The 25438-nt window shown below is 50.9% G+C and overlaps 1 protein-coding gene across 10 annotated transcripts in view; it reads right to left on the bottom strand.

Annotated features, from left to right (window-relative positions):
* Myo16 (myosin XVI) overlaps nucleotides 1-25438 on the bottom strand; it is a 531552-nt gene that overhangs the window by 218292 nt on the left and 287822 nt on the right. For 8 of the 10 annotated variants that reach the window (XM_087193116.1, XM_087193117.1, XM_087193118.1 and 5 more), the window contains 4 exons: nucleotides 25190-25317; nucleotides 23019-23148; nucleotides 15966-16083; nucleotides 11766-11913 (listed from right to left, as the gene is read on the bottom strand). In XM_087193116.1, coding sequence (XP_087049242.1) covers nucleotides 11766-11913; nucleotides 15966-16083; nucleotides 23019-23148; nucleotides 25190-25317 — 524 coding nt within the window. The remainder of the gene's footprint in view (nucleotides 1-11765; nucleotides 11914-15965; nucleotides 16084-23018; nucleotides 23149-25189; nucleotides 25318-25438) is intronic. The other 2 variants (XM_087193113.1, XM_087193112.1) reach the window with 2 other exon arrangements.

Raw genomic sequence — 25438 nt, 5'->3', positions numbered from 1 at the left:
GCTCCTAAGTCTTAGGGCTCGTGCTTTTGGGAGAAGTAACAGTGCCATTAACCTCAGACAAATGATGACTGCCACAGAGGAGACCTGCACAGAGCACCCGGCTTTGAGCATGGGGAGGGACCACTTACATGTGCAAAGGTGAGGAACAGGGGCACAGAAGTGCGGGGAAGACCTGGGCCCCCCTGTGTTCTCAGAGGAGGAGGAGGCCCGGCTCATTGGCCCAGTAGGGTCCACACTGCACATGGCTCCTGCAGGGGAGAGGTGTGGTGGAACTGGCAGGAGACTCCCTCCCACAGGAATGGAAGTGGGGATGAGGAATTCACAGCAGACAGGAATGCCTTCGAGCAGGGATGGTGAACATTTCAGAGCATTCAGTGATAAGCAACAGCCAGCTTTGCCACCACTGTCTTAGTGCAAAGGTTTGCAAACTGCTCCATCGTGAAATCTCTGAATCTGAAGCACAAGGAATTCCAAAATACAGCAAGTAAAAGTGAGTGGCCTCGACTGAAGGGTGAAATACAGGATTTCCGGAGCATGTTTTTGTGCAAACACAGCTTAGCAGTGGCTGATTCGGAGCTGGGCAAGCATCATGTGCCTCTGTGGCTATCGGGAAAGAGCCCTTTCAGGCGAGGTCGCTGGGCCGTGATGACACTCTTTGAAGGAACTGCACCACGGCACTTCCCTTCCGCTTGCTGGCCACTCAGGCCACCAGTTTCCAGAGTGAATGGCCTGTGGCAGGCTCTCCTGATGTCCCTGGTGGTGGGCGTCTGTCACATTGGACCTCAGAGGGGACAGACTGATGGCTGGCACTGAGTAGTGTGGCTGAGTGCCCCGAGTGCAGCATGTGCTCTGTGTGCAGCTGCAGCCTGGGACAATGAGGCCAGGATGCACTGTGCCTTGGCTGCCGGTCCTCTGGGCTGAGCTACTGCTGGGCAGCATGCAGGCTGGAGCACCCTGGTGTCCCACATTTGCAGAGCCTTCAAGGCATTGGAGGTGAGACCCGAGACTGGAATACCAGGGATCTCCACATGGAGGTCTGGAGGAGGAGCACCAGGAAGTGGCCAAGTCACGGGGTCAGCAGGAGGCACTGCCATGGGGCCGGGCGACCACACAAGGAAGCCTTGCTCCGAAGGGACAGGAGCAGGTCAGGGACAGGTCTGTGTCCCAGTACAGAAGAGCTCCCTGGTGGGGAGGTGCAGACTGCTCACGGCCAGAGCCTGAGGAAGTGCCCAGGGGGTTTGGGGAGCAAGGAGAAGCGAAGAGAGAGATGGCCCCAGCTTCCAAGTGGCAGGCAGGCAAGGTGTGGGGACTGAGGTTCACCCATCTCAGAATGCTGAACTCAGGATGCAAATGGCCCTTTGCCTGCTCTCACTGATGTTTCTTTCTCTTTAATTTTTCTTTGTATCACTGCACGTTTGCAGCACTTGGTGATGACATTCACCGTGGGGAGGTGGTGCCAGGACACCACACAGCTTCGCTCTTTTTCTCCCCCTTCCCTTCCCTCCCTCCCACTTAGCTGTCCTCTTGCTGCGCCCTGGGTTTGCACAGAGGAAGTTAAGGTGTGGAGTAGCAGGCAGCAGACACTGCCCTGGAAGCTTCCCAGGCTCAGGGAATTGTGGGCCCCACTCTGACTGCTACAGGCCCAGCTGAAGGGACCCGGAGGAGCCATGCCCAGCAGCCGCTGTGGCTGCAGAGCTGCGTGTTCTCAGACGCAGTGTCCAGGGGCAGGGCCCCCAGAGTCCTGGGCGGGATCCGCTGGGCCTAGCTTCTTCTCCCAGGGCATTTCTCATGCATGTCCACACAGTGGAGACTCAATGCCTTTTAACACATTTGTTGACTCCATGGCCCTAAACGAACAGAGGAAGAAGGCAGAAACCTGCTGTCTCCAAGACTCTATGAGGTCACTTCAGTGCCAAAGTAGGTCAAGAATGAGATGCCCGTGTCCCAGAGGAAAAAGCCTAACAAAACTAAGTGTTACCTCCTATGACAATGCCAATACTTAGGCCCCCAAATCAGAGAATACGAGGGCTGGAAGGGGAAGATCACACATAGGAGTAATTCCTGCAAAATACAAAATCTATGCATGCTCACTGGCAGTAAGGTGAACTCCAAGGCATGGTGAGGAAAATCCCACCAAGAAGTGGAAGTCAGAGGAGCCAGAAGTGCTGGACCTGCGTTCTAAGATGTGTGGACCTTCAGGGAAGAGGAGGAAGCAGGCAGGGCAGCTGAGTGTGGGGGCATGCACCTGTGATCCCAGCACTCGGAGGCTGAGGCAGGAGGATGACAAGTTGAGCCCGGCCTGGGCAACTTTGTGAGACTCGGTTTTGCAATAAAAAATACACACTTGCACCCAAAGATTCCTGGCATCTTCACAGCGCCAAGCTACAGACAGCTCAGGAGCGGATGACTTACGGAATGGAAAACTATCTGGGACATGTCTGCAATGGGGTCTTCCTAAAACGCTTCTCCGGGCCTGTGATCCCAGGAAGAGGAAACACCTGGTTTATGGCGTCTGTGCTGCCTGGAGTCCCGGCTCCTCCTGTGTCCAGCTGTTCTGCTCCAGGCCTCACCTCCACTGAGGGTCACACAGCACCTCCTGCAGCCACCCCGTGAGCGTTCTCAGGCTGAGTCCTCTCTCGCCGTGGTGGCCAGGGGCTCGGGCCCCACGGAGCCCAGCGGCATGGCCCAGTGCTCACAGCACAGCCCTGCAGGTCAGAAGCGACGCCTGCTGTGCGCGTGCCTGGAGCTTCCTGGGCGGGGCCTCCTGGGAGCTGTTCCCTCTGCGGTCCGGAGGAGCCTGCCCGGTCCACACGGGGGACCCCGGGCTGAGGCCTCAGCCCCTCCTGGGCTCTGTACCCACAAGTGTGAGCATGGTGGCTGTGGTCACACCCCACAAGCACGGCAGCCTCCATCTCGGGACTCTGCATCACTCACACACACACACGTCGGTGGGAGCCTGACAGCGCCTCCTGACCAGCCAGGCCGGGTACCTAACCGTGCACTTGGAATCGTACTGACACCACCGTGGCTTCTTCTGATGAAATAAATGCAGGTTTCAGACTTAAGAAAGATACCAATTCTCATTTTCCACTCTAGCTGGTACAGAAACATGACGCATTTTAAGTGAAAAAAATAATGAACTTTTCAGAGGGGTGTTCAGTTTCTCTTTTGCTGCTCTGTTTTGATCTTCCAGAAGGACGCAGGAGCCCTGGCTGCAGAGAGGCCAGGCTGTGGGCCATGGGAGTCGGCTCTGCATCCCTCTGGGCCCAGCTGGCTCCCATGCTGGTTTCCACCAGGGGGCAGTCACTGAAACACTTCCAATACTGTCAGTGAGACGCGACCCGTCGCAGCCCAGACTCCATGGTGCTGCAGAAGTGGCGGGGTGGCCCTGGGCAAAGCCACACCGGAAGGGAGAGGAAATCAGGGACAGGCTGCATGGAGTCGGGGTCTCCTCCGCATTTTCCATCTTGTTCATCAAATTCACACCTGTTACTCTAGGGCTGTGCTGGGGGGAGCCGTGCCCGGGACAGTAACCACCCATGTGTGCACAGGTGCTGGGCTCCGGGTCCCGGCCCTTGCTGTCCCCAGCACGGACGAGTGACTGGAAGTGGAGGTGACTCTCCAATGCTCCAGGCCAGGGACAGGTATGGCTTATACTCCGCTCTCAGCTAATAGGCACTGCTTCACAGCTCACACAGATTTGCAATGAATACATATGACATGCAAAAACAGCCACCGGCTCTCTGAATGGCACCGGCGGGAGCTTGGGTGTGCAGCCCACACAGGGGCGAAGCCACACACTTCTCGGGCACGTGGATCTGCACGTGGGTTTGTGGTCAGGACAAAGAACTTCACTTGCCTTCAACTTTCCATGTGTCACCCGTGGGTTCTGCTCACCACAGGGAAACTGGAAAGCTACACTGGGGAGGCAGCTCAGGGGAGGCCAGAGGAGGGAGGTCAGCCCACCTGGAGCCCCTTCCGGGGTGAATCTTCAGGGTCAGGTAACCAAGGAAACAGCTGGGAGGGACAGGAGGGCACCCAGAGCTGCTTCTGGGCCTGGATCCACCTCCCGAGTCAGACCTCGGCCCAGGACCAGGCTGCCCGGGTCTGCAGAGTGGGCGTGAGTGACCTGGTCACCTAGCATCCACACTGCAGGTCCCCAGGCCTGTGCCCTGTGGTCTCCGGGTCTCTGCAGCCCTGGGTGACCCCACCCCAAGCACCTGTCACTGACTACAGATTTGACCCCTGGTGGCCTTGGGACCCCGTGAGGGTTCCTCCAAGGCCTGAAGGTCAAAGCCCACCTCGAGGGAGGGGCTGAGTCCAGGAGCCAACCTCAGACCAAACTGAGGCCCTTCCCAAGCCCCAGGGCAGGCAGCACTGAGTCCTGGGGGGGGGGGCGGTGAGCACCTCCCCAGGTGCTGCAGGGTGGGTCTGGTCTTCTCCCTTTCCAGTCACCCCTAGGCCTGATTCTTCCCTCAGGCATCCTGTGCACTTCCTCGTTTAGGACACAAAGACCCAGGGCCAGACCTCACCCAGTGACAATATGGAACTCACAGGTAAGAGATGCCATGCTCACAATGCCAAGCATGGGCCCTGAGCCAGGAAGGGGAGGAGGCCAGGCTGGCATGAATAGGGCTAGGTGGTGACACGCGGGTCTGTCAGACAGAGGCAGTCACCCCACTCCATGCCCACAGAGGGAACCCAGTGCAAGGTGCGATTCCACAGGGAGGGACCTGGCCAGGAGAGGCTGAAACAGCAGTTGCCTTGGCTGGACATGAGGCACACTGGTTGGGTGATGGGCGGGTCACGGGGTGATCCTGATTGCTACAGTGACATGTGCAGGTAGTAGAATGGAGACAGATACACATTATTATGGTTCCTATCTGAATGTCCCCCACAAGTGTCATTGCTCTTAGGTAGGCTTTTGGGAGAAGACTGGATCATGAGAGTGTGATGCTCATCAGTAGATTAGTCATAGCGAAAGTGATGTTGGGAGGTGAAGCCTAGTTAAAGGAGGTGGTCACTGGGGGTGTGGGCTATCTCCCTCCTCCTCCCTTGATCTCTCTCTGCTTCCTGCTACCCTGCCATGGACTGTTTCTCCTTGGCCATGTCTCTCTCCCATGCCATCCTGCCTTGGAGCCAACCAACTATAGACTGAGATCTCTACAAAGTGTGAGCCAAAATAAACCTTTCCTCCTTCAATTTGTGGGTGTCAGGTATTGTGTCACAGTGACAAGAAAGTAACTAAGAAAGTAAGCATCTTCACAGCTCCAAACTGGAAACAACCCAAGAGTCTGTGACCTCATCTAAGATGGCAGTGTGGGTCACCAAGCTGACATGTGAGGCCTGCTCTGACCCCTTCTTTGTCTGTGAGAGCCAACCCCCCACCAAAGATGTCACAACCATGGGCAAAGAGAAGTGATTGTCCTCTAAATCTGTGCCTGTCTAGCATCCCATAGCATAGGGACAAGTCAATATGTCTTCATCTGTAAGAGACAACTCATTTTAAAGAGAAAGACAGAGAGGGAGTCTGGGGAGGAAGATGTTGGGTAGAACTGATCTGGAAGTCAGTGCCCCCTGTGGCCCAGAATCAGAGCAGAATGAGGACCACCCTCAGCTTTCCCTGCTAACCTGGGAGGTGACCTGTTCTTCTAACCATGAGAAATGCAGCGACCACCCTGTGCTTAGACCTGAACAAGCCACACAACACAAGCCCATAGCCCCATCCTAAACATTTAAGGACAAAAACATTCTGGAATCCAGATTTGTTTAAAGTTAGTGTGGCGTTCCTATCCCCAGCAGGCTTGAAGGTGCACCCCCCAGTAAAATATTTTAATTTTGGGGAAAACCATATGAATATTCACCATCAGGGAGATAAATAAAGATTACAAGTGCACTTGTCTCATTTCAGGCTAGAGTTTACTCCCCAATGAGTTTGGGTCAAGTCTGGGTATTTTTTACTAATGTGTGAGTCATAAGTTAATGCTAGATTTCAGAACTTTCTGGATTTGGGAATTCTGAACAAACAGGTGAGGGCTATGAATTCATAGCTCCACTTTCTCATGCCACCCTGAGGACGGGTATCTCATTTGCTGATGAGATACGTGAGCAGGTGCTGCTTCCCGTCCCAACACAAGATGACTTTCTCTTCTCCTCTGGAAGGTGATAAGTGGGTCCTCCACGCATCTGGGTGTCCCCCAGACAGAAGCCTGGGAGTCTAGGCAGCAAAGCCCACTGAGCAAACACAAGAGATGTGGCTGCAGGTAAACCTGGCCACCCAAGCTGCACAGAGGCCTGAAGGGTGAGGAGCATTCAGGGCCGTCACAGGGCCCGGTCCTGCACTCACTGCTGGATGGAACTGTAGGTCAGGGTCTCCTCCGAAACATCTGCTAGGGACACCCATAAATGTCTGCTCTAGGGAGCCATGACACGGTTTACAGCGGCCTCAGGAACACCTGCGGGTCTTGTGTGGAATCTGCATGGCTCTGGCTGGGAAGCCAAGGTGGCCAGCCCAGCTCTGGGCATCTCGGACAGTGCTGGCTGGGTGTGGGCCTCATGGGGACTGTGGGGCTGGGCCTCCCTTGGACAGCAGCTCCACTGAGTGGGCTCAGGGGGGCTGCAGCATGGCTCATCCTGACCTCTGTGTGGGGCCAGGCCCGGCAGACCTGTGCAAGACCAACAGATAGCCCTCACTCTGGAGCTCTGGAGTCGGGGGCCCTGTGTGGCCCATGTGGCCACGCTCCTCTCTCTGCTGGGAAATACAAAGAAAACCCAAGAGCAGGGAGGAGCAAGACAGGGAGAGAGCACTTGGACCCCAGGACGATACCACAGCCTTGGCTCTGTTCTCAGCGGACCCTGCTGGTCAAGTGGAGTTGTGGCCCTGACCCTCCCATCAAAGGGTCTTGAGCAGAAATCTGAGCTGGATCTGGGTTTGGAATCTGCCTCCACCACCGCATGCTAAATGTATCCGCTAAAAGTCCTTGAAAAGCTTTGCAGCTGGGCCTCAGATTTATCGTCAATAAAGTGCAGGAGGCCCGGGAACTTCTGGGGTTCGGAGGAGGCAGGGTGGAGGGCACAAAGCTCAGGTGCTGGGGAGCAGGCAGCCAGTAAGACCTGGGCAGGCATAGCTTCTACCACTGCCCTGCTGCACCCTTCGGAGGAGTAATCGAGCTTCATTAGTTAGAAAAAGGTGTGTGTGTGTGTGTGTGTGTGTGTGTATGTGTGTGTGTGTGTTACTAGGGATTGAAGCCAGGCCTTTCACAGGGAACTAAGCTCCCACCCTGTTTTTACTTTGAGGCAGGATCTCTCTAAATCTGCAAGTTGGCCAGGCTGGGACTGAGCTTGCCATCCTCCTGCCTCAGCCTCCCAGAGTCCTGGGATTATAGGTATAAGCCACCGCACCCCACTGGTTTAAAGCATTTTATTACACAACTAGATAATAACCCAAAATTGTTTTCTATAGTAGTAAAGATGCCAAGCCCTAGGATGCTATAGTTAGTTTTGCTAGCCACTTTTAATTTAAATAAAGCCACACAGGGGCAGATTTTGACTTTGTGCTCTCAGTTTCACTGTCCTTAGAATGTCACTGGTAAAAGCAAGGATGGGGCAGAGACACAGCTTTGGGGTCTAGAGTCAGCAGGGCCCAGCTCCAGTTCTGGGCTCCAGGGTGACAGTACCTACTTTGAGGAGGAGCTTGGCCTGGGCCACTGATGACTAGGAAGAGAGCCCGTGAGAAATTGCTCAACGACGTGGGCCTCGCCCTGGTCTCAGGAGGACCATGAGGCTTTTCTTGCCTAAAATGTGTGACTAAGTGAACAATGCATTGTATCCCAAGATTAGGAAGAGTCACCTTCAAGTAACCTCCACACTTGCCTTTACGTTTTAAAAAATTGTATGACAGATCCTCAGGTTAAATTCGATGTTCATAATAATCCCTTAGCAAAAGAGGGAAGAAAATAAACCTTTCCCGGGGAGTTAATTGCTATGCTTCTCCCGTGACAAGTGTGAGCTCAGGGACCCAACTTCAGAGACTGAGTCAGCGCAGCCTCCAGGTGGCAGGGGTGAGGCCCGGGGCACGCTCTGAGTCACAGGGCTGCTCACCGCCTCCCCCCTGCAGCCCCACCCCACCTTTCCTCAGAGTGAAGACCCTGGAGCTCTGGGACTGAACTCGAAAAGTTGTTTCAAGTGAGATGAAGCTAAACAATGAAAAATGACTTCTAACCTTCTTGACCTCTCGATTTCGAGGGACATAAAGGTCATCAGTTCCCTAAATGTCAGTGCGCTCTTTAAAAAGCTAAAATGCCACTTGAAAAGCAAAAGCTAGGGAAAAAATGAAGCAGAGTAAAAACTAAAGAAAAAGAAAATTGTAAGTGATGAGCATTTGTTTTTGTGATTTTTTTTCCTTTCCCTTTTTTGTTTGTTGCCTGTTTTACTATTTGTGTTTTATTATTTCCTGACATTGTGGAGAGCACGCCTTCTGGTGGTGATTCTAGGTACACGCAACCTTACTGCCACAGCTCAAAATATAAAAATCCCAGACTTTCAGGCCTCATTGTCTGTTAGCCATCGGTTGAAGGAGTGTTGCGCAAAGTGTCAGCACTGTTTTCATGCAGTTGAGCCTCCGGGGTCCATGCCTGTGTCTGTAGTGTTCTCTCCAGTGTGTCCCCATGTTACAAACAGTCTTCCTAGGTGTGTTTTAATGCTGACATAAAGCTCCCCACATTCTCACTTGGGACCGTGAAAACTTCTAGTCCTGGATACCAGGTCAGCATTAGACAGCACATCAGTGGCACTGAGTAGGAGAGCATGAGCTACAGCCCTGCTTCTTCCTCTGGCTCACGCACACAAAAGTGACATGACTCGTGTTTCATTAGGCCTCAGCTCACAGTAACCTGCGAGGTGCATTTTGCTTTGTTAGGAATAAAGTAGAGCCGGGCCATGTCTGGAGGAAGCGTTTGCAAGTGTTTTCTACGGCTACCTTAGGACTCTGTGTACATCATCAACAACTCCTTGAGGACTGCAGGGGGGTCCAGGGAGGGCGGGAGTTCTTCAGGCGGAGCACAGTCTGCTGTGTTCCCTGTGACACAAAAGGTCAGCGTATTTTTAAGGAAAATCAGTAATTCGAGGTGATGATGTATATATCATCTCTGCTACTAGTACGTAAACACTCTTACTGTTTCACTCACGTGGATTAGACATTTCACCAACAGCGACACCCTTACATTAGGAGCCCCGATTTTAAGGAGCAGACTTCGAAGGAGCATCAATTTGTGAAAGGTTAGAAAACCTACAGATCCAGATCTAATACTGCTGATTGTAAACAAGGCAACAATTGTCAAAATTATGATATTTCATAGTCGTAATTCCTAAACAAAGATGACACCCCCACCCAAACTCAAATATCAAAGCAAAATAAAACTTCTCTGACCTCACCAGCATTAGAGACGTGAGAAGACCTCCCTCACACAAGTGTGATGTCTAAAGCTGGTTTTTTACTGTGAAAAAGTGGGAAGGTCCCAGGACAAAGTTCCAATGGGCCTCTCTGTGACTGTGGAGCAGGGTGTCTGTTTTCACGGGAAAGCGTGGCATGCATTGTGTATTCAGAGTCTATCTCAAAAAACGGCCTGCTTTGTCCAAGGCCACTGAATTATTCCTGACTGCAGAGAAGGTCTGCTTTGGGGACTCACAGAGCCAGCACTGGATCGGCTTTCTGGGCAGCAGACGCCAGCAGGCCCAGTGCGCTCTGGAGAGCAGGCAGAGGTCCTTCCGACCAAACCCGCCTGTTCCCACGCCCCTTCAGCCCAACACGCCTCCAGCCACAGCCAGGAAATGACACCGCTCCTCTGCATGGTGGCCTAGATCACTGCCTTGGTCCTAGTGGCTCAAGTCCCCAAGCCAGGCACACGTGTGTGTCTCTCTCTCTCTCTCTCACACACACACACACACACACACACACACACACGACACAGATGTGTTCTCTAAGCTGCCTGCCTGCTGTGGGCTTTGAGTTCAGGCCTGGAGGAAGAACTGGGGCAGGGAGACCCACGCCACTCTTCTTCCTGCAGGCCACCCCTTAACACACAGCCCGTTGTCACCTGTATCATGTTGTTCCTCCAAGTGACATGTTAGGAAGAGATGTTCAGGCATGTGATCCCCACAGTCTGGAGGCTGAGGCAGGAGGACCACAAGTTTGAACCCAGCCTGGGCAATTTAGTGAGACTGTCTCAGAAATCAAAAATAAAATAAGAATGAGGATGTAGCTTGGTGTGAAGGCCTGGAGTTCCACCCCCACTACTGCAAAAAAAATAATAATAATAATAATAATTTCAGGTAATGGATTTCATTAGCTTCACTGTCAGCACAGACTTTTTCATGGCTCTAGCTTTGGTTTTCTCAAGGGCTTGATAGATAATATTTCTGATGTCCTGAGAGCTTGGGGTGTCTGATTCCACCATTTCTGCCTGCATCTGCATCCAAACTTCATCATCCATCCATAGCTCTGCCTGCAGACCTCAATATTACTGCTTTCTGTTTCTCCTAAGTTTCTGTTGTGATTGCAGACAGTAAGCCCCAAGTGGTCTTTCTCTTTAAATAAGCTCTCATAAGGGCTTTTTACCTTCTTGGCTACATTTTTCCCAATATGGCAAACTATTACTATACCCTCAGGTGTATTTTTTACCAAAATCTGATGACAGTGATATAATGGTAAACTAGTCTGTGGCCAATTTACTCTTTTCCCTGACATTATGCTCAGAATCAGTCATACCTCCCTGACATGGTAGGAAACACATTAAGTGTTACTTCTCTGGACAGTACTGGAAGTTCAGCCTCAATGTGGCCCCATCACACTAGAAAAACCCTCTGCACTTCCTGCCCCGCACCTCCACTTCCTGCCCAGCACCTCCACTTCCTGCTCAGCACCTCCACTTCCTGCTCCACACTTCCACTTCCTGCCCAGCACCTCCACTTCCAGCCCAGCACCTCCACTTCCTGCCCAGCACCTCCACTTCCTGCCCAGCACCTCCACTTCCTGCCCAGCACCTCTACTTCCTGCCTAACACCTCCACCCTGTAAACTACAGATCAGGTAAGATGGCTACCAGAAGGACATCGCATCTCTGTCAGAGCCCAGCTCCCCATCCCTGCCTTGGAACACAGGCATGATTTGGGATCAGGATCCGATTCTCTCTGGCTGCCTTTTGCACCCAGAGCATTGCTCGCAGGAGGCTCTGGCGAGCAGCAGGCAAAACTTGAGCAGACAAGGCTCGGCTAAGTCTCTGTGCCTCTTACATCCATCAGTGTGTGACCAACATCTCTAATTTTAACACCAATCACTTTGCCTCCAGTAAAGAAAATCAGCCCCTCAGGCTATGGGTATTGTTCTTCTTTCCATTACAGAACCTCCTCTGTTACTAATGAAAAATAATGGATTCAAATTATTCCATTATTCCAAAAGATGACCAGAGATTAGGAATGCATAACCAATGTTACATCTAAAATACCCAAAATGAATAGAAACATGTATGTACGCCTCAGTGTGTTTGTGTTCTGATCTGATGACCAGGAAGACAGAAGCATGAATTCATATGCACACTTCAAACTGCACCTGGGCATCACATTCAATAAGCCGTGACCACCTGTGACAGGGACAATTCTAACCTAAAGGGCACAACCATTCTCTTTAGCCACTATGTGTCCTCTGAAAAATACAAAGACAATAAGATTACAAAATTGCAACCATGATTTGAAGGCAGGAAAGTCACTCACCGGTGTGTACATAAATTGTGGAGGCGAAGTCCATACCTTTCTTCAGCAGAGAGCCCATCCATCAACAAGTAGAAAATCAGAAAATTGCTCTGGCCAGGAGGCTGCGATACGAGCCTGGACTTCTCTAGCATATAGGTGTAAATTCTGGCTGGTAAAGAAAAGCAACTGTTAGACGGCATTGTGGCTTCCCTCCCACGCATTTACACGGAAGAGAGAACAATGCAGTGGTATCCAACTCAGACTTTAAAAAAATCAATAGACTTTATTTTTCAAATACATAACAAATATTTTTACTCTGAGACACGGGGCACCTATTGTGAATTACAAGACCTACACACAATGAAAGTCACATCGCCTTTATCAATAAGTGCATTTATATGCTTTTGAAATGCAGGGATTTCATTTTCTTGAAAAGCTTTAGATTTCTGTAGGTTAAGCAGAAAGTACTGAGAGTTCCCAGCCATTGCTTTCTTCCTCCTCCAAACAATGACTTTCTCTTTTGTTAGTGCATTTGTGTGAACATGGCCTAGAAACGAGGAACCAGTGTGTACACACTCCTAGTAACCAAACCCATACACCCAGGGTTAGCGATAGAGCTCACTCTGTGTCGCACAGTCTGGGGACTTCAGGAGATGTGTAGGGAGGGGACACAGGTACTGCCGCCGCACCAGGCGTCACACTGCCAGGCTGGGTGTGTGCACACGGCCTCATGATGTGCAACCAGGCAGTGGCTGCAGATTGAGGTCTTTAAAATGTTCCTTTTTCTTCTTACATTTTTGGCTGAAAACATTTTCTGTTTAATGTTAATAATATTCACCCAGAAATTATACACTGTTCAGGAGAATATGTTTTAAATCCACACATGTGTGACACGAACTTCCACTGTTGACTGTCTTCCAGCAGAAAGCATCCAAGGGGCCAGGCAGGCTGCGAGGTCCCCGGGCTTCCACGTTTGGGGACAGGGACGACTTTGTCCACAGGACTGGCCATGCACAAGTTCCCTTCCAGCAGCGTGCAGGGCTAGCCTGACCCCAACTCACTTATGGAGCGACTCTGGTGCCTTTCCTCTGCATTCAAAAGCCGAACAGTGATTATTCATCTCAGCTCATCTCACACAGCAAGTGCAATGGCTGAGGATCAGCAGCATTCAGATCAGTGAGATGTCAGAAAAGGAAGTCTTGAAGGGGACTTAAGAAGCCAACTCAAACCAGCCCTGGACCCCTGCTGCTGCAGACACACAAGACCCGGCCCTTTCCTGTGAGTCTATGCAGCTTGTGGCAGCTCCAGGATGCCAAAGCCTCCACGGCTTCTGGGACAGGCCCATGTGGGCAAGTCCCACCGCTGGGTCCAGGCGTGGGTGCCCCGGGGGCAAGGGGGAACCTTTAGGAATCTGGTCCTGGGTCCTGTCAGGCCCACTCTGGGCGTGGCTCCTTCCTTCGGTTGCCACAGCACCCGAGTTCCAGTGATGCAGGGAGCATCTCCTGGATGTTTGCAGCGCACACAACCCACCTGGCCCCAGGCCCTTCCACGGCACGTGACAGGCAGGGTGACTCATCGCAGCTCCTGACCCTCTCCTTCTCCAGGGCACACATTTCCCGAGAAGGTGCCCTGCCGCCTCCCTCTCGCTCTCCTGGAAGGCGTCCTCTGGATGCATCATTTTTATTTTTCCACTTAAATAAAGGAAGCAGGAATTGGGCTCCTAGGCGGCCATTTCAGGAGCCAGGTGTTAAGGCCCAAGCTCGTCACAGAGTGTAGTTCTATTAGTGAGTCTCAAGTAGCACCAGCGTCTTCCCCCCCGGCAGTGATACTGCTCTCAACTTTAAAAACCCGTAAGGGTAATCACCCAAGCATTTTCGGTGAGGTTTTTAAAGGAACACAGCCGGAAACTATGAAACCTTCAAACGGATGTGAGCAGCAGCGAAGGGGCGGGAAGTAGAAGGGAGCGAGGAGAAAGCGGCGTGCGGAGCGCGTCCCGCTGCCCGGGCCCAGTCTCCCAAGGAGAAGAATCAACGCCAACGCCGTCCCGTCCCACAGTCCCACAGCGTGCTTGCGGCCTCCTGAGTTGGGCTCCCCGCTCAGGACTCACAGGCCTCTCGGGCCTCGAACTACGCCAGGTTCCTGGCTGTACATTAGCGTGAGCACCGCCACGTGGCGAGCAGCCTGCCAGCTGCCAGCTGGTGCTGTCTGTGGTGACCGTGGTTGGGACCGGGGTCTGCTGCGGCTGCCCGCTCCTCCCTTTCCTTATGTGTCCACAGTTACTTCCCGAGTGAGCGCTCCTGATGACATGGACACGGTAAGAAAGCAGAGCTGCAGGCATGAGAGGCAATAACCTCAGAGGCCCTGGGACACCTCCGCTTGGTACAGAGCCGGCTGCGGGAGATGCAGTCCCCGCGGTGCCGACCCAGCCAGGCGCTCGGACTCAGGACTGGCACAGACTTGGCTCAGTCGGGGTTGGCCTGGGAAGCCACTGCTGACGCTCGTGGGTCACAGCTACAGCCACGTGGCCCCAGAGTGAGAGGCCAGGACCCAGCCTTCCGGGCCGTGGATTCCTGCCCGAGCCCAGGGCCCCCAGCCTGTCACTCGAGTCCCGCCCAGGAGCAAGCCGTGCCCCTTTCTGAAAGCAGGTCCGGGCCTGTCCTGGGTAGAAGTGCGCATGCTGGGTGTCCAGGCCGGGGCTCAAGATGTCCCCTCTTGCGGTCTGCCCAGACAGTGGCCTTCAGGACTCAGCCTCAGGCGAATGGTGACAGTAACTGTCCCACTGCAGCACTTAAATTTCACACCTACAACAACTGTTTCTCCTTCCTCCTTTGCATATTACTCATCAAGTTTCATTTAAGCAGAAATTAGATTTCTACCTACACTTGCTTCAAAATAAAGCTTTCTTTGTTTCTAGATTTTATGATTTGGATCAAAAATATCCTGCAAGAGGCTCATGTGTTCACAGGTGGGGATTCTGGAGGATGACTAGATCCTGTGCTCTGAACTTCACCAATAGATGAATCCGTGGGTGGCTTCATAGCTGAATGTGTCAGGAGGTGGTGCCTGGTTGGAGGAAATAGGTCACGGGGACATGCCCTGGAAGGGCATATTCTGTCCCTGGACCCCTGTTCTCCCTCCAGCTCTCCACTCACTCTCTGGTTCTGGTTGCTGTGAGGTACGTAGCTCTCCTCTCCCAAGCCCTTCCACCATGATGTCTCTGGTTGGAGCTGGCCAACCACCATGGACTGAACCCTCTGAAACATTGAGCCAAAATAATCCTTCCCTCCTTTTGGTGTTTTTATGAGATATTTGGTCAATGATGAAAAGCTAACACTAAATTACAGTCAAAACTAACTTTCCACAAAGGAAGGTAGTGAAAAAGCTAAATGCAACTGAATGCTTTCAAAAGTCATTTATAATCAGCAAATGTTCATGATAGCTCTTATAAAAGATTTTAAAGTAGATGATTCCTCCATGTAGCGTAGGCATTCCATGTATCATTGTATTTATATTATTAATTTGCATGATTGGAAAGATGTAAAATCCTGGGTGTGTTCTAAATTAGCTGAATTTTAAATGAAGAATGTTCACAAAATAAACATTAAATATTTAAATCAAAGAAGAAATAGGCTCTGTTTACATTTCATTGGTGATTATTTTAATGTTTTGATTTGTTCCAATTCAGTCATTTTAAAAATACAGATTCAGTTTTGTTTAAAATAGATTTCACTGTGTGTTGGGTGAAATAATTAAATAAGGTTATGATTTATTTGAGTATTTGAATTTGCTTTCATGTTCAATGAGTTAAATTCCCTCCAGCTATTTTTGGGTTGGATTGGGTTTGATGTCACATAGTTTGTACAGTGATCATCCAGAAAAGATTCACTTTGCATTTGAGAATATTCTTCAATCCGTGTTACATTTGGAATTCATAACCTCAGTCCCACACACACTCACGTGCCCTGTGTGACACTCACAGCCCTCCATGTGCCTGAGTCTTGATCCTCCTTACAGGATGATAGAACCTTTCCAAGATATCTCAACAAGTTCATAACCACATTCCCAGGAATAACAGGCTTCCTCCGCCCCCGAAGGTTTGCTGTTGGCCTCTCCCGCCCCCCCCCCCCCCAGGGTGTGCTCCCAGGTGGGACTGGTCCCCAGGGGCCCCGTCCACATCCTCCGGTGGCACAGGAGGCCTCTGCTCTCCAGTTGCACACTTACCTCCAGTCGCTCGCTTCTTCCTCTCACTAAACTGTACTTCCAAATACTTTATGAAGCAACTGGATAGGTCATTGAGTGGTGTCCTGGCGTGTCCAAAGGCTTCTAAGATGCACATGACCTGCAGCAGAAGAGAGAATTCCTACTAAACCACCCATTTTAAACAAAATGGGAGTAGTAACAAAGATGTAGAATTCTCCATTATCTACGAGTGTATATTCATATTCTCTCTCTCCCTCTCTCTCTCTCTCTCTCTCTCTCCCCCCCCCCCCATCGTTACCCCCTGCCTTTTAAAAACTTTATTTTGACACAGGGTCTCAAAAAGTTGCCAAGTTGCCCAGACTGGTCTCTAACCTGTAATCTTCCTATCTCAGCCTACCAGAGAGCCAGATTACAGTACAAGCATGCACCACCATGACTGACTAACTTTTAATACCATGTGGGATTCTTAACATAGCTCTGTCCAAATGTAAACTCTTAGTACTGTATACAGCGTCTCCAAGTGTAGCCACTTTTAATAAAGTGACGTGCAGGTTCTGCACTACATCTTCACTCCACCTAAGTGAAGGAAATCTACACACACACATGCATGCACACACCCACATGCATGCACACACGTACACACATGATACATTCTCTCCCCAGAGGCAGGAAGCACAGGCTTGGGCCAGGCTGCCGTGTGAGATGTCCTTGCTGCCCTGAGCCTGCATTCTTAGGTGGCAAAGCTTACGGCTTCGAAAGGCTAAGAATAAAGGTCTTCAGATCAACCCTCATTTCTGAAATTCCTTTTGGACATTGGTCATGAAATAGAAGCCATTTCTTCTATGCCAATTTATTGATAGTGATGGTAACCAAAGAATTCTCCAAAGAGTTTGAAAATCTAGAAGGGTCCATAGTGGTTCCTCTTTGCAGGGTTACAGGTTAACTGAAGTTTCTATGTCAGCCACAAGAGGGAGCACCATCTCACCTTTTGAAGACCCTGGGTTGTACTATTCCCTGTAATTTTTGAGAAATTTATTACATATTTTTAAAGTGTGCTTTGACTGTACTTCTTAATTTTTTGACATCTGCTATCCTAAGCAATTTATTTCTCCTGGAAGTATTCTATATTATAAAAGGTTATACAACAACATTGATGCTAATCAGAAGTCAGAATCGCTAAAGGTTCTGAGAAGTATGAAGCAGGTAAACTGTCTAAGAAGTTTGTGTTTCTGGACATAAGCACACATCAAGTCTTTATGAACCCTATGATTTGGGCAGGCCTGTAGTGATTTTAAAGGTGATCAACTGTAAATTGATAGCAGTGATGACAGAAATGTTTTCGCAAGAAAACCTGAGTCAGTACTTTTTAGACTTATTTGCGCTCCTTTTACAAAAGTCAAATACACAATGGAATTCCTACTGCAATTATATGACACTATACAGTGTATGGTGTCAAATGTTGTTTAAAAGTCTTGATGTAGGGTGAATCTGGAAGCACCTTTTGACTCCGAGTTGCCCTGGTAATGTGCCCAGCAGGAAAGGGAGGTCTTCACCACCCTCTGAGAAGAGCTCGGAGGTAGTTAATGGCCCTGCCCAGGCGGGAGCACAGGGAGAGCCACTGCACGGGCTTTGGGGGAGCGGTCGCCTTCTCCCTGCCCCAGCCAAGCCCAAGAGCAATCCTAGGACGTCCAACGTGGGTTCCTCAAACTCCACACCATGTCTGGGTCTCGCTTTATTCTAACGCAGGGCGCTCAGCTCTGCATCTGGCAGAGTGAACATCTGATGGGCAACAACACCTCATTTCACGTTGGTTAATAATGACAAACAGGACGTCTCTGTGAGCGCTGCGTGCCTGGGAACATTTAGATGTATGCACAGGCGAGCACACGAGCGTGCACGCGTGTGTGTGTGTGTGTGTGTGAGAGAGAGATTTCTTTCAATCCTCACACCAGGGTCTCCCTTTCACAAACCAGCAAGTGGATTAAATGACCTTCCCGAGACTCAGCTTCCCAACGCTGAATTCTGGGCTTCTGTGTAGAATCACAGAGCCATCTAGGTGGCCTGCAGCTGCTCCCGCTGCAGTAACGACAAGGACATTCGAGTGTGACACTAACACAAAGCAAAATGCAGCATCCTTGTGGCTTTCTTTCATGGCACCCCACTCTTCCAGAATTAGAGATTAACACCCTAAGCTCTGCAATGGCCAGAATGGTTTCACTTCACTACCAGCCAACAGGCAGGAGGCCAGCACCAGGCCAACAGGTGGCACTAAGTAAAGGTATTAGGAGAAACACTAGGAAACACGAAACTGGCAGCATTCAACTGCTGGCCTTGACTCCGAATCAAAATGATGAGAATGTCGCATAGCAATAAAATTTAAATAAAAATATAAGTGAAGAGAAGTAGATATATACATCCTCAAAATTAAATGATTCAAATTTTATTGGCATGATTTTTTCCATTCATACTGCATGGCATACGTCTCAATAGTTACATGCCATCACAGTTGTAGTGATCTGTTACGTTTTTTGTTTACTTGTTTTTGAGGCAGGGTCTCTATATGTAGTTCAGGCTGGCCTTGAATTCACGGTGTAGTTCAGGCTGCTGGCCTCAAACCTGTGGCAATCCTCCTGCCTCAGCCTCCCAAGTGGTGGGATTACAGGCACGCCCCACCACACCCGGGTGTTCTGTTTTCTAAAAGTGAAGACCTGTGGCTCCTTTGTAAAAGCTAATTCCCTGTCTATCAAGTTGATCAAAACATTCTGGTCTGTGAAAGCTACTGCTCAATAAATGCTAGTTTCATGCTGTGAATGGAATTGAATGCTACTTTTTGCAGTTGAAACCCATCGGGCCAGAATCGGCTGGAAGTCCAAGTCAGCTTCTTCCCAAAACTTGGCTTCGCTGTTCTAGCAATTCTAACACCATGGGCAGTTCCTGCTCCCAAGCCTTGGGATGGAAACTCAGGGGCAGGGCAAGGCCGGCCCAGCATGGCCTCAGCTGTCCCGAGGCTGCACAGGACCTGCCACAGGCCTTGGTGGGTCCACCTCCCTCCGGGCACAAGTGGAGATGAACCCACCTCCCCGAGGAAGGCGTCCCAGCCCCATGAGCCAGGCCTGGCTGGACCACTGCCCGGGGGTCAGGTTCATAACTGGAATAGCTGCCCCAACCCTCCTTCCTGGGAGCCTGATGACCACTGCTTTCAAATTAGCTGGAGCTGGAACTACACAAGCCTGGCTGCTGCGGGCACTGTCTCTGGCCCTCCCTCAATCAGCCTTTCTTTCCTGCAGGTGCACCGTCCATCTCCTAAATGCTTCTGGGCTCCCACTCTTTCATCGCCATCTACGTTCCTATATCTGTGCAACACCCACAGTCAATTCCTGCAGACACAGGCAGATGCTCTGCACAACTGTGGCTGAGTAATTTTCATGAACTTCTTAGACACTGAATGAGAGTCATGTGATGGCAGTGTAAAAGGAAACTGAAAAACAAAACGAAACAGTGACAGCGAGTTTAAGCCATGTTCAAACCTGAACAGTACTTTGTCATGAGATTAGAGATAATTTATAATATCTCATGTCTCATGTAAAATGAATAAAACAAATGAATAATTTTACTTGAAATTGTACTGCTATCATAGTTTTGACTCCCAGATTGCTGTTTGGGAGAAGTTATATCTTCATGTCCGAAGGAAGGCAACTTAGAACACATTCACAAACGAAAATGCAAAGCCAATTTACAGGAAGTCAGGCAGAATGCATTCTCAGAATGTACAGCTTGCTGTCTTAAATGATCATTTTAATAAGTGATTGCTTTAGTTTGTAATTCACAGTTACAGTTTCCTCCTTGTTGTTTCAATTAAGTCAACAGATTCTGTTATTTCCATTAGTGAACCTGCTTTATTTTCTAACCATGTTTAATTCATGCTCTAACCTTATGTATTGGCAGTCAGAACATTAACACATATGAACAAAGACGACAGGTGATACTGTTCTTTCCACACTGACTCCCGATGATGTTACATTATTTTGAGCTGTGCTATAGAATGCTGCAATGTTCCTGAGAGTAGGAGCCTAATATATGGTCACAAATTGCAGTCATTTATGCATATGTATGATACTGCACGTGATGCTGCAGAACTGATTTCATAATCGTTCTTTATTCTGAGAAAAATCTCCAGACTCCAGTAGAAGCATAGGAATCCATTAGAGAGATGTAATGTTTAAGAATTTGTAAGTAGAATCCAAAGTGTAAGGAGAAAAAGAGACAACATGGAAGTGAAGGGAGAATGTTCAAAAGGAGGAAAGGAATCAGGAGAGGAAGAGGTAAGGAGGGTGGAAATGACCAAAGAGCACTACACGCATGCACCAGTAATGTCACCATGAAAGCTGGTATCATGCACAACTGACGTGAACTAACAAACAAATACTAATCCATTGATGAAACAGAAGTTCCTCAATTTGTGAATGCAGCATCCGATATGATAAACTCCTAGAATATTCCCAGGCTAACATGATTGTATCAGAGTCTGATTACATCGGGGAGTCAGCTCTGCCTCTCCGAGCCTGTGGACAGGGCGGGTGACCAGAAAACAAACAAAAGCACATTATACTCATGGCACCAGTGTCTAGACTTTTAAGTTGTGCCCTTTCGGATGGGCCTGGCTGTTTTGGGAATGACCTAAAGCAACAGCAGCTGTTTTATCCACGCTACCCACACACTTTTAAGTAAGGAAGCTCTGGATCAAACGCAGGTGTCTCTCCTTTTGAAGTTGCTATCGGTCTGTCTGTGCAGTCAGGAGGCTTACATTCCTTGTGGGGAGCTGGTGCATGGACATCACACAGCCTAATTCTTTTTGTGTCCCTTTCCCCTGCCCTCCCTGCCCTCTCTCCTCTCTCCTCTCTTGATCCCCTTTCCATTTGCTAAAGATCCATCTCCCTGTGTCCTAGTAACTCTTATTTTGCTTTGTTTACACATCGGGTCACGAGATACTTCAGCTGGCTTGTCTGACTGACTCCACTCATGCTGGCCTGCAGGTGCACGACAGCAGGTGTCTCTCTGCAGCCTGTGCTCGGGGTGGGGGACACAGGAACTGGCCACTGCACCCCCTCACTGGGAAGTTGGGGACTCACCGCTGCAATGTTTGCAACGCACTGTGGCTTAGTTGTTGTGTTTGTTCATTTGTGGAAGGAAAGGATGAAGCACGCACGTACATCATTTCCTTGACTGACATCCCAAGCAGGCAGATCAGTCTTTTCCAGGAGGAACTGAACGTGATTTCTGAGCACAACTGAACAGATTCCTGACACTCACATTTAATAGCCTTTGCCCTGAGAGACTGTAATTTTTAACAAGTATTTCTTTGCTATGCTTGAACCAAAATACAGAGAGTAGTTATGAAAAACGGAAGAATGGAAGAAAGTTCCCTCTCTTGATAAAAGCAGGTGAGTAGGGTCCATGCAAGAGAACGCAGGGCTCTGGGACTCACACAGCACACACAGGAACTGATCAGTGGTAATCCGCATTAAACTGACTTGCTAATCGCAGGCTTCGTTAACGAAGGCCATTTAGGTAGTCGGAAGAACCCTAGGTGCGCCGAACTGTCCTGAAACCTTTCAGTCTTATGGTCACTCACGCAGCAGGCTAGGCAGCATCACGGTGGCAGGTGTAGCACGTCCTAGGCACAGCGGGGCGAGAGGACCGAGACTGAGAGAGCACAGCGCAGGTCCCCACTGGGTCCAGCGTGGGGAGGAGGACAGGGAGCGCTGGTTACAGGGGCACTGTCGCTTGCCTGTGCTGACCCTGGGGACTGTGCTTGCGCCTGCAGATTGCAGATGGTGCGGGTGCAGGAGGGAAGCGGTTACCTAGGTGCAGAGCCGCGGCTCACGATGCATCTCTGGTCTCCGCAGGGCGTCGCCTGGGCTGCGTGCAGGGCTGACTTTCCATGGCCCAAGTGTGCCCTGAGTGTGCCCACCTCTGTGCCGTGCCCTGAGTGTGACCACCGAGTGTGCCCTGAGTGTGCCCACCTCTGTGCCATGCCCTGAGCAGACACAGGCATCCCTTGTCTGTCCCTCCCTTCCTCGGGGCCCCGTCCTTGCCCACCAGGTCTGACAAAAGAGGACCTGATGTCCACCAGGGGCCCGAGCAGCATGTGAGGAACACCGCGCCTGAGTGGGGTGAGGGGGCCCCCAGGTCCCTGGCATGGACATGACCAGAATCAGCTGTTCCAGGCCGAGCCAGGCCTGCACACCCCGCGAGGGGCAGAGGGCCAGGCTGGGAGCCACGGTCCCCGTGTCACTGCATCGAGGGCCACGCGGGGAGCAGCGGGTCTGTTCACAGCCCTGCACCCAACCTGGGCCTGGAGAGCTGCTTTGGGGAGACACTAAGCCGGCAGGTCAGGCTGCAGCCAGGCCACCAGAGTGGCAGAGGAGCCTGGGTCACTTCCGGGATGGCCCAGGGCCGGGCACCTCCCGTGTCCTCCCCGAGGGTCCCCAGTGCAAAGCAGGACCTGCCCGCCCACCCTACTTCTTCTCCGGCCCGGTCCAGCCCAGGAAGCCGGAACACAGCTTGGCGGGGCCTTTGAGGAGGAGGCCGCCCGAGCTGCCGCTTCCTCTCTTCTGGCCCCGCTGCACCAGAGGAGAAGGCCCCAGGCCCGCAGTGTCTCTGAGTAGGAGGCGGCAGGTGCTCCTGACCTCTCAGAACTGGCTTGGGCCAGGTCCCCGCAGCCTGTCACTGCCTCCCCTTTTGTGGCTGTCAGAGCCACCAGACGTTTTGAAACTTTAAGATAGGCTCTGAAGAATCCCCCCCTGACGGCCTTGGGGCTGGTCTCGCCAGAGTGGCAAAGCGGCACGTTCTAGAGCCATGACCCTGACTGCCAACCAATGCAGTTCCGGGTCCAGGGTACCGGAGCAAAGGTCAAAAAGAGTATGCTCGAGGTATTTTTAAATAAATTGCACCAGGGCTTGGTCTTGTGTGTTTTCCCCACAGTTTTTGAACACCTTTACCCATGATGCCCCCTTCTATTTGTAAGTGACACTTTTCTTGGCCTAACATGCACGCATGCACACACGCACACACCTGCCAACCTGCCGAGCGACTCACGTGTCTGAGCCTGGAGTTCAGCAGGGCCCCACCGGAGACAGCGCGGCGGCTCAGGTGTCTCATGATCTGCTTGCAGGCCTCCGACTTCCCTGATCCTCTCTCCCCACTGGAGGAAAGAAGGAAGAGGTGAGCTCACTGCTCTGGAGAAGGCAGTGAAGGAGATGAAGGAAGCCGAGGCGATTCTCAGCTTCCAACATGGAGTTGGCAAGGGGGAGCTCAGCGACATTTAGGGAGTCCATGATTCAGTCTCACTGTCATCAAGGCATTCATCAATGTTAGGAAGCACATGCCGCGTCCTGGGCACAGGTGCGTGAGATGGGACAGCAGGCCAGAGTGAGGTGGCTTCTGGTGTTCAGGGTCCTAGAGCTCAGGGGGTGACCTGTCCTCAGCACCCCAAGGCACAAATGACAGCTGGGCATCCCCGGGGACCAGCTGAGAGTGGACAGCGGGTGTGGCCACCCCAGAGCCCCCTGGCATCGGCTCGAGGAATGCGTGATGTCCCCCAGAGCCTTCCGGGAAGGACTCTCATGTTCCTCGGCAAAGTTACCCCGTCTTCCTAGCACCCCTTCTTTTGGAGAGAGAAACTCCTCATACCTCCTCGCTGCTCAGGGCAGACCCTATGTGGACCTTCCCAGGCTTGGGGTTCTCTGGTTTGCACCTCCGTAATCTGGGAGCCCATCACAAACTCACCTCTCAATGTCCAGTGATGACACTCAGACACCTCCCTGGCACACTTCCTTAGTTTATCCAGTTTTGACAAACAACACTTGAGCTCTGTTCCTGCACAGGCAATGTCAAATTATCCTAATATTCCTGTGCAATAATTACCAATGTGATGTGATACACAATACAATTATTTGTGCTTTCAGATGGAAAATTCATTTTCAGTCTTTAGCTGGTAGCAAATAATCTTATTTTTTGAAGTTCTTTTACTGGTACTTTCTTAGGTTCTTGTATTGGAACATTTATTCTAATGAAGCTGATTAGAGGGCATGAATTTTCCTGGAATGAAATAATTATTTAAGTCTCAACTTGCTAATGAATGCATTTTCCCTCCTCATCTGTGCTGACCTTAACATTTTAACCATCAGCACCTAAAATTATCTACAAAATAAGATGTTAAAAGTAAAATCTGAAAAGAAAGTTAAACATTTTTTTTGGTGCTGGAACATCTGTTTTTGGGACATCCAACACTTTTGTTCCTCAAATCTTAAATTGCCCTTTGTAAGGGAACTTCTGGGACACGAGAGAAGCCCCACAAACGGTGTCAGGGAATCACGCATGACTAACATACTGGCAGAAACGAAGAGAGCCTTTGGTTTAGCTGGGACATGGATGGGGTCAAAGCCACACGAAAGTGCAGTTTTGAAAGGAGGCAGAGAGTGGCCTCGGACCTCGGACCCCTCACCTCGCTTGGCCTCAGGGTTCACATGCAAGGAATGTACAAGGGAACAGAAATAAGTGCTGATGTGAATCAGTCTGTTTCCATCCAGGCTCTGTCTTCATGTCCCACGAACTTGAGCTATGAGCCACTTTCTGTCCATGCTCTGTCTCCAGCCACCACCACTAAAAATGAGGCGAAAACACGAGGATCTGTAGACCTCTCTCTCTGGGAGATGTTTGGCCTAACACAGAAGACAATTCCCTGATGCAGATCTTATTTTAGTACTTAAATATTTCTTCACTCCTCTCCTTATGAGGCTGGAACCTCTTCTCATGTTAACCCTCTGCCATTTTGGAAGAGATTTTGCTCCCATGTGAATCAATAAAGTTAAAATCACGATTACATTTCAGGTAAAAGCCACTCGCAGGAGTCTGATAGGAAAATACTCTTTTGCAGAGAACCCCAGTTGCCTCCGTCTGCACAATGAGGGGCTCAGGCCTGCCAGTCTGGGGAGCCTCTCTTTCTCCAGGGTTCTTAGGTTGGAAAGCAGAAGTGCTGTGGCTCTAACTGGTAAATCTCCAATCTGAACCGAGCTTCACTGTAAGCTCGTTGGTGGGGTCTCTGCCCCTCTTGGGGCTCCTTGGGGTGGCAATGAGGCTCCTGCGCAGTCACAAGTCAGTGTGCTGAGGGCCAGCAGTGGGGAGGAGGGCGGGCACCCGCCACACCGGGGCCACTCTGTGCGGCGCCATGAGCAGGGACTGACCTGAGCACAAAGCGCTGTGGCTTCTGGTCCTGGAGCAGCTGGTGCACCACGCGCTCTGCACAGGAGAACACGTGGGGCGGCAGTGAGGGGCTGGGGGCCCCCGTGTGGCTCAGGTACAGCTGCGACACCTGGACAGGGAGAAGCACAGGGCTGTGGAAACATCCCGCACCCACAGGACAAAAGCAAAGCGCTCTGATCGCGCATCTCAGGGGGTCCACGCAGCGCTGGGCAGTTCTCCCACTCGGGCAT

The sequence above is a fragment of the Heterocephalus glaber genome, unplaced genomic scaffold (genome assembly GCF_053883595.1).
Source record: "Heterocephalus glaber isolate CG9 unplaced genomic scaffold, H.glaber_assembly_v1.0 deba00001579, whole genome shotgun sequence".
Lineage (NCBI taxonomy): Eukaryota > Metazoa > Chordata > Mammalia > Rodentia > Bathyergidae > Heterocephalus > Heterocephalus glaber.
This window is presented reverse-complemented; position numbering and strand designations above follow the sequence as displayed.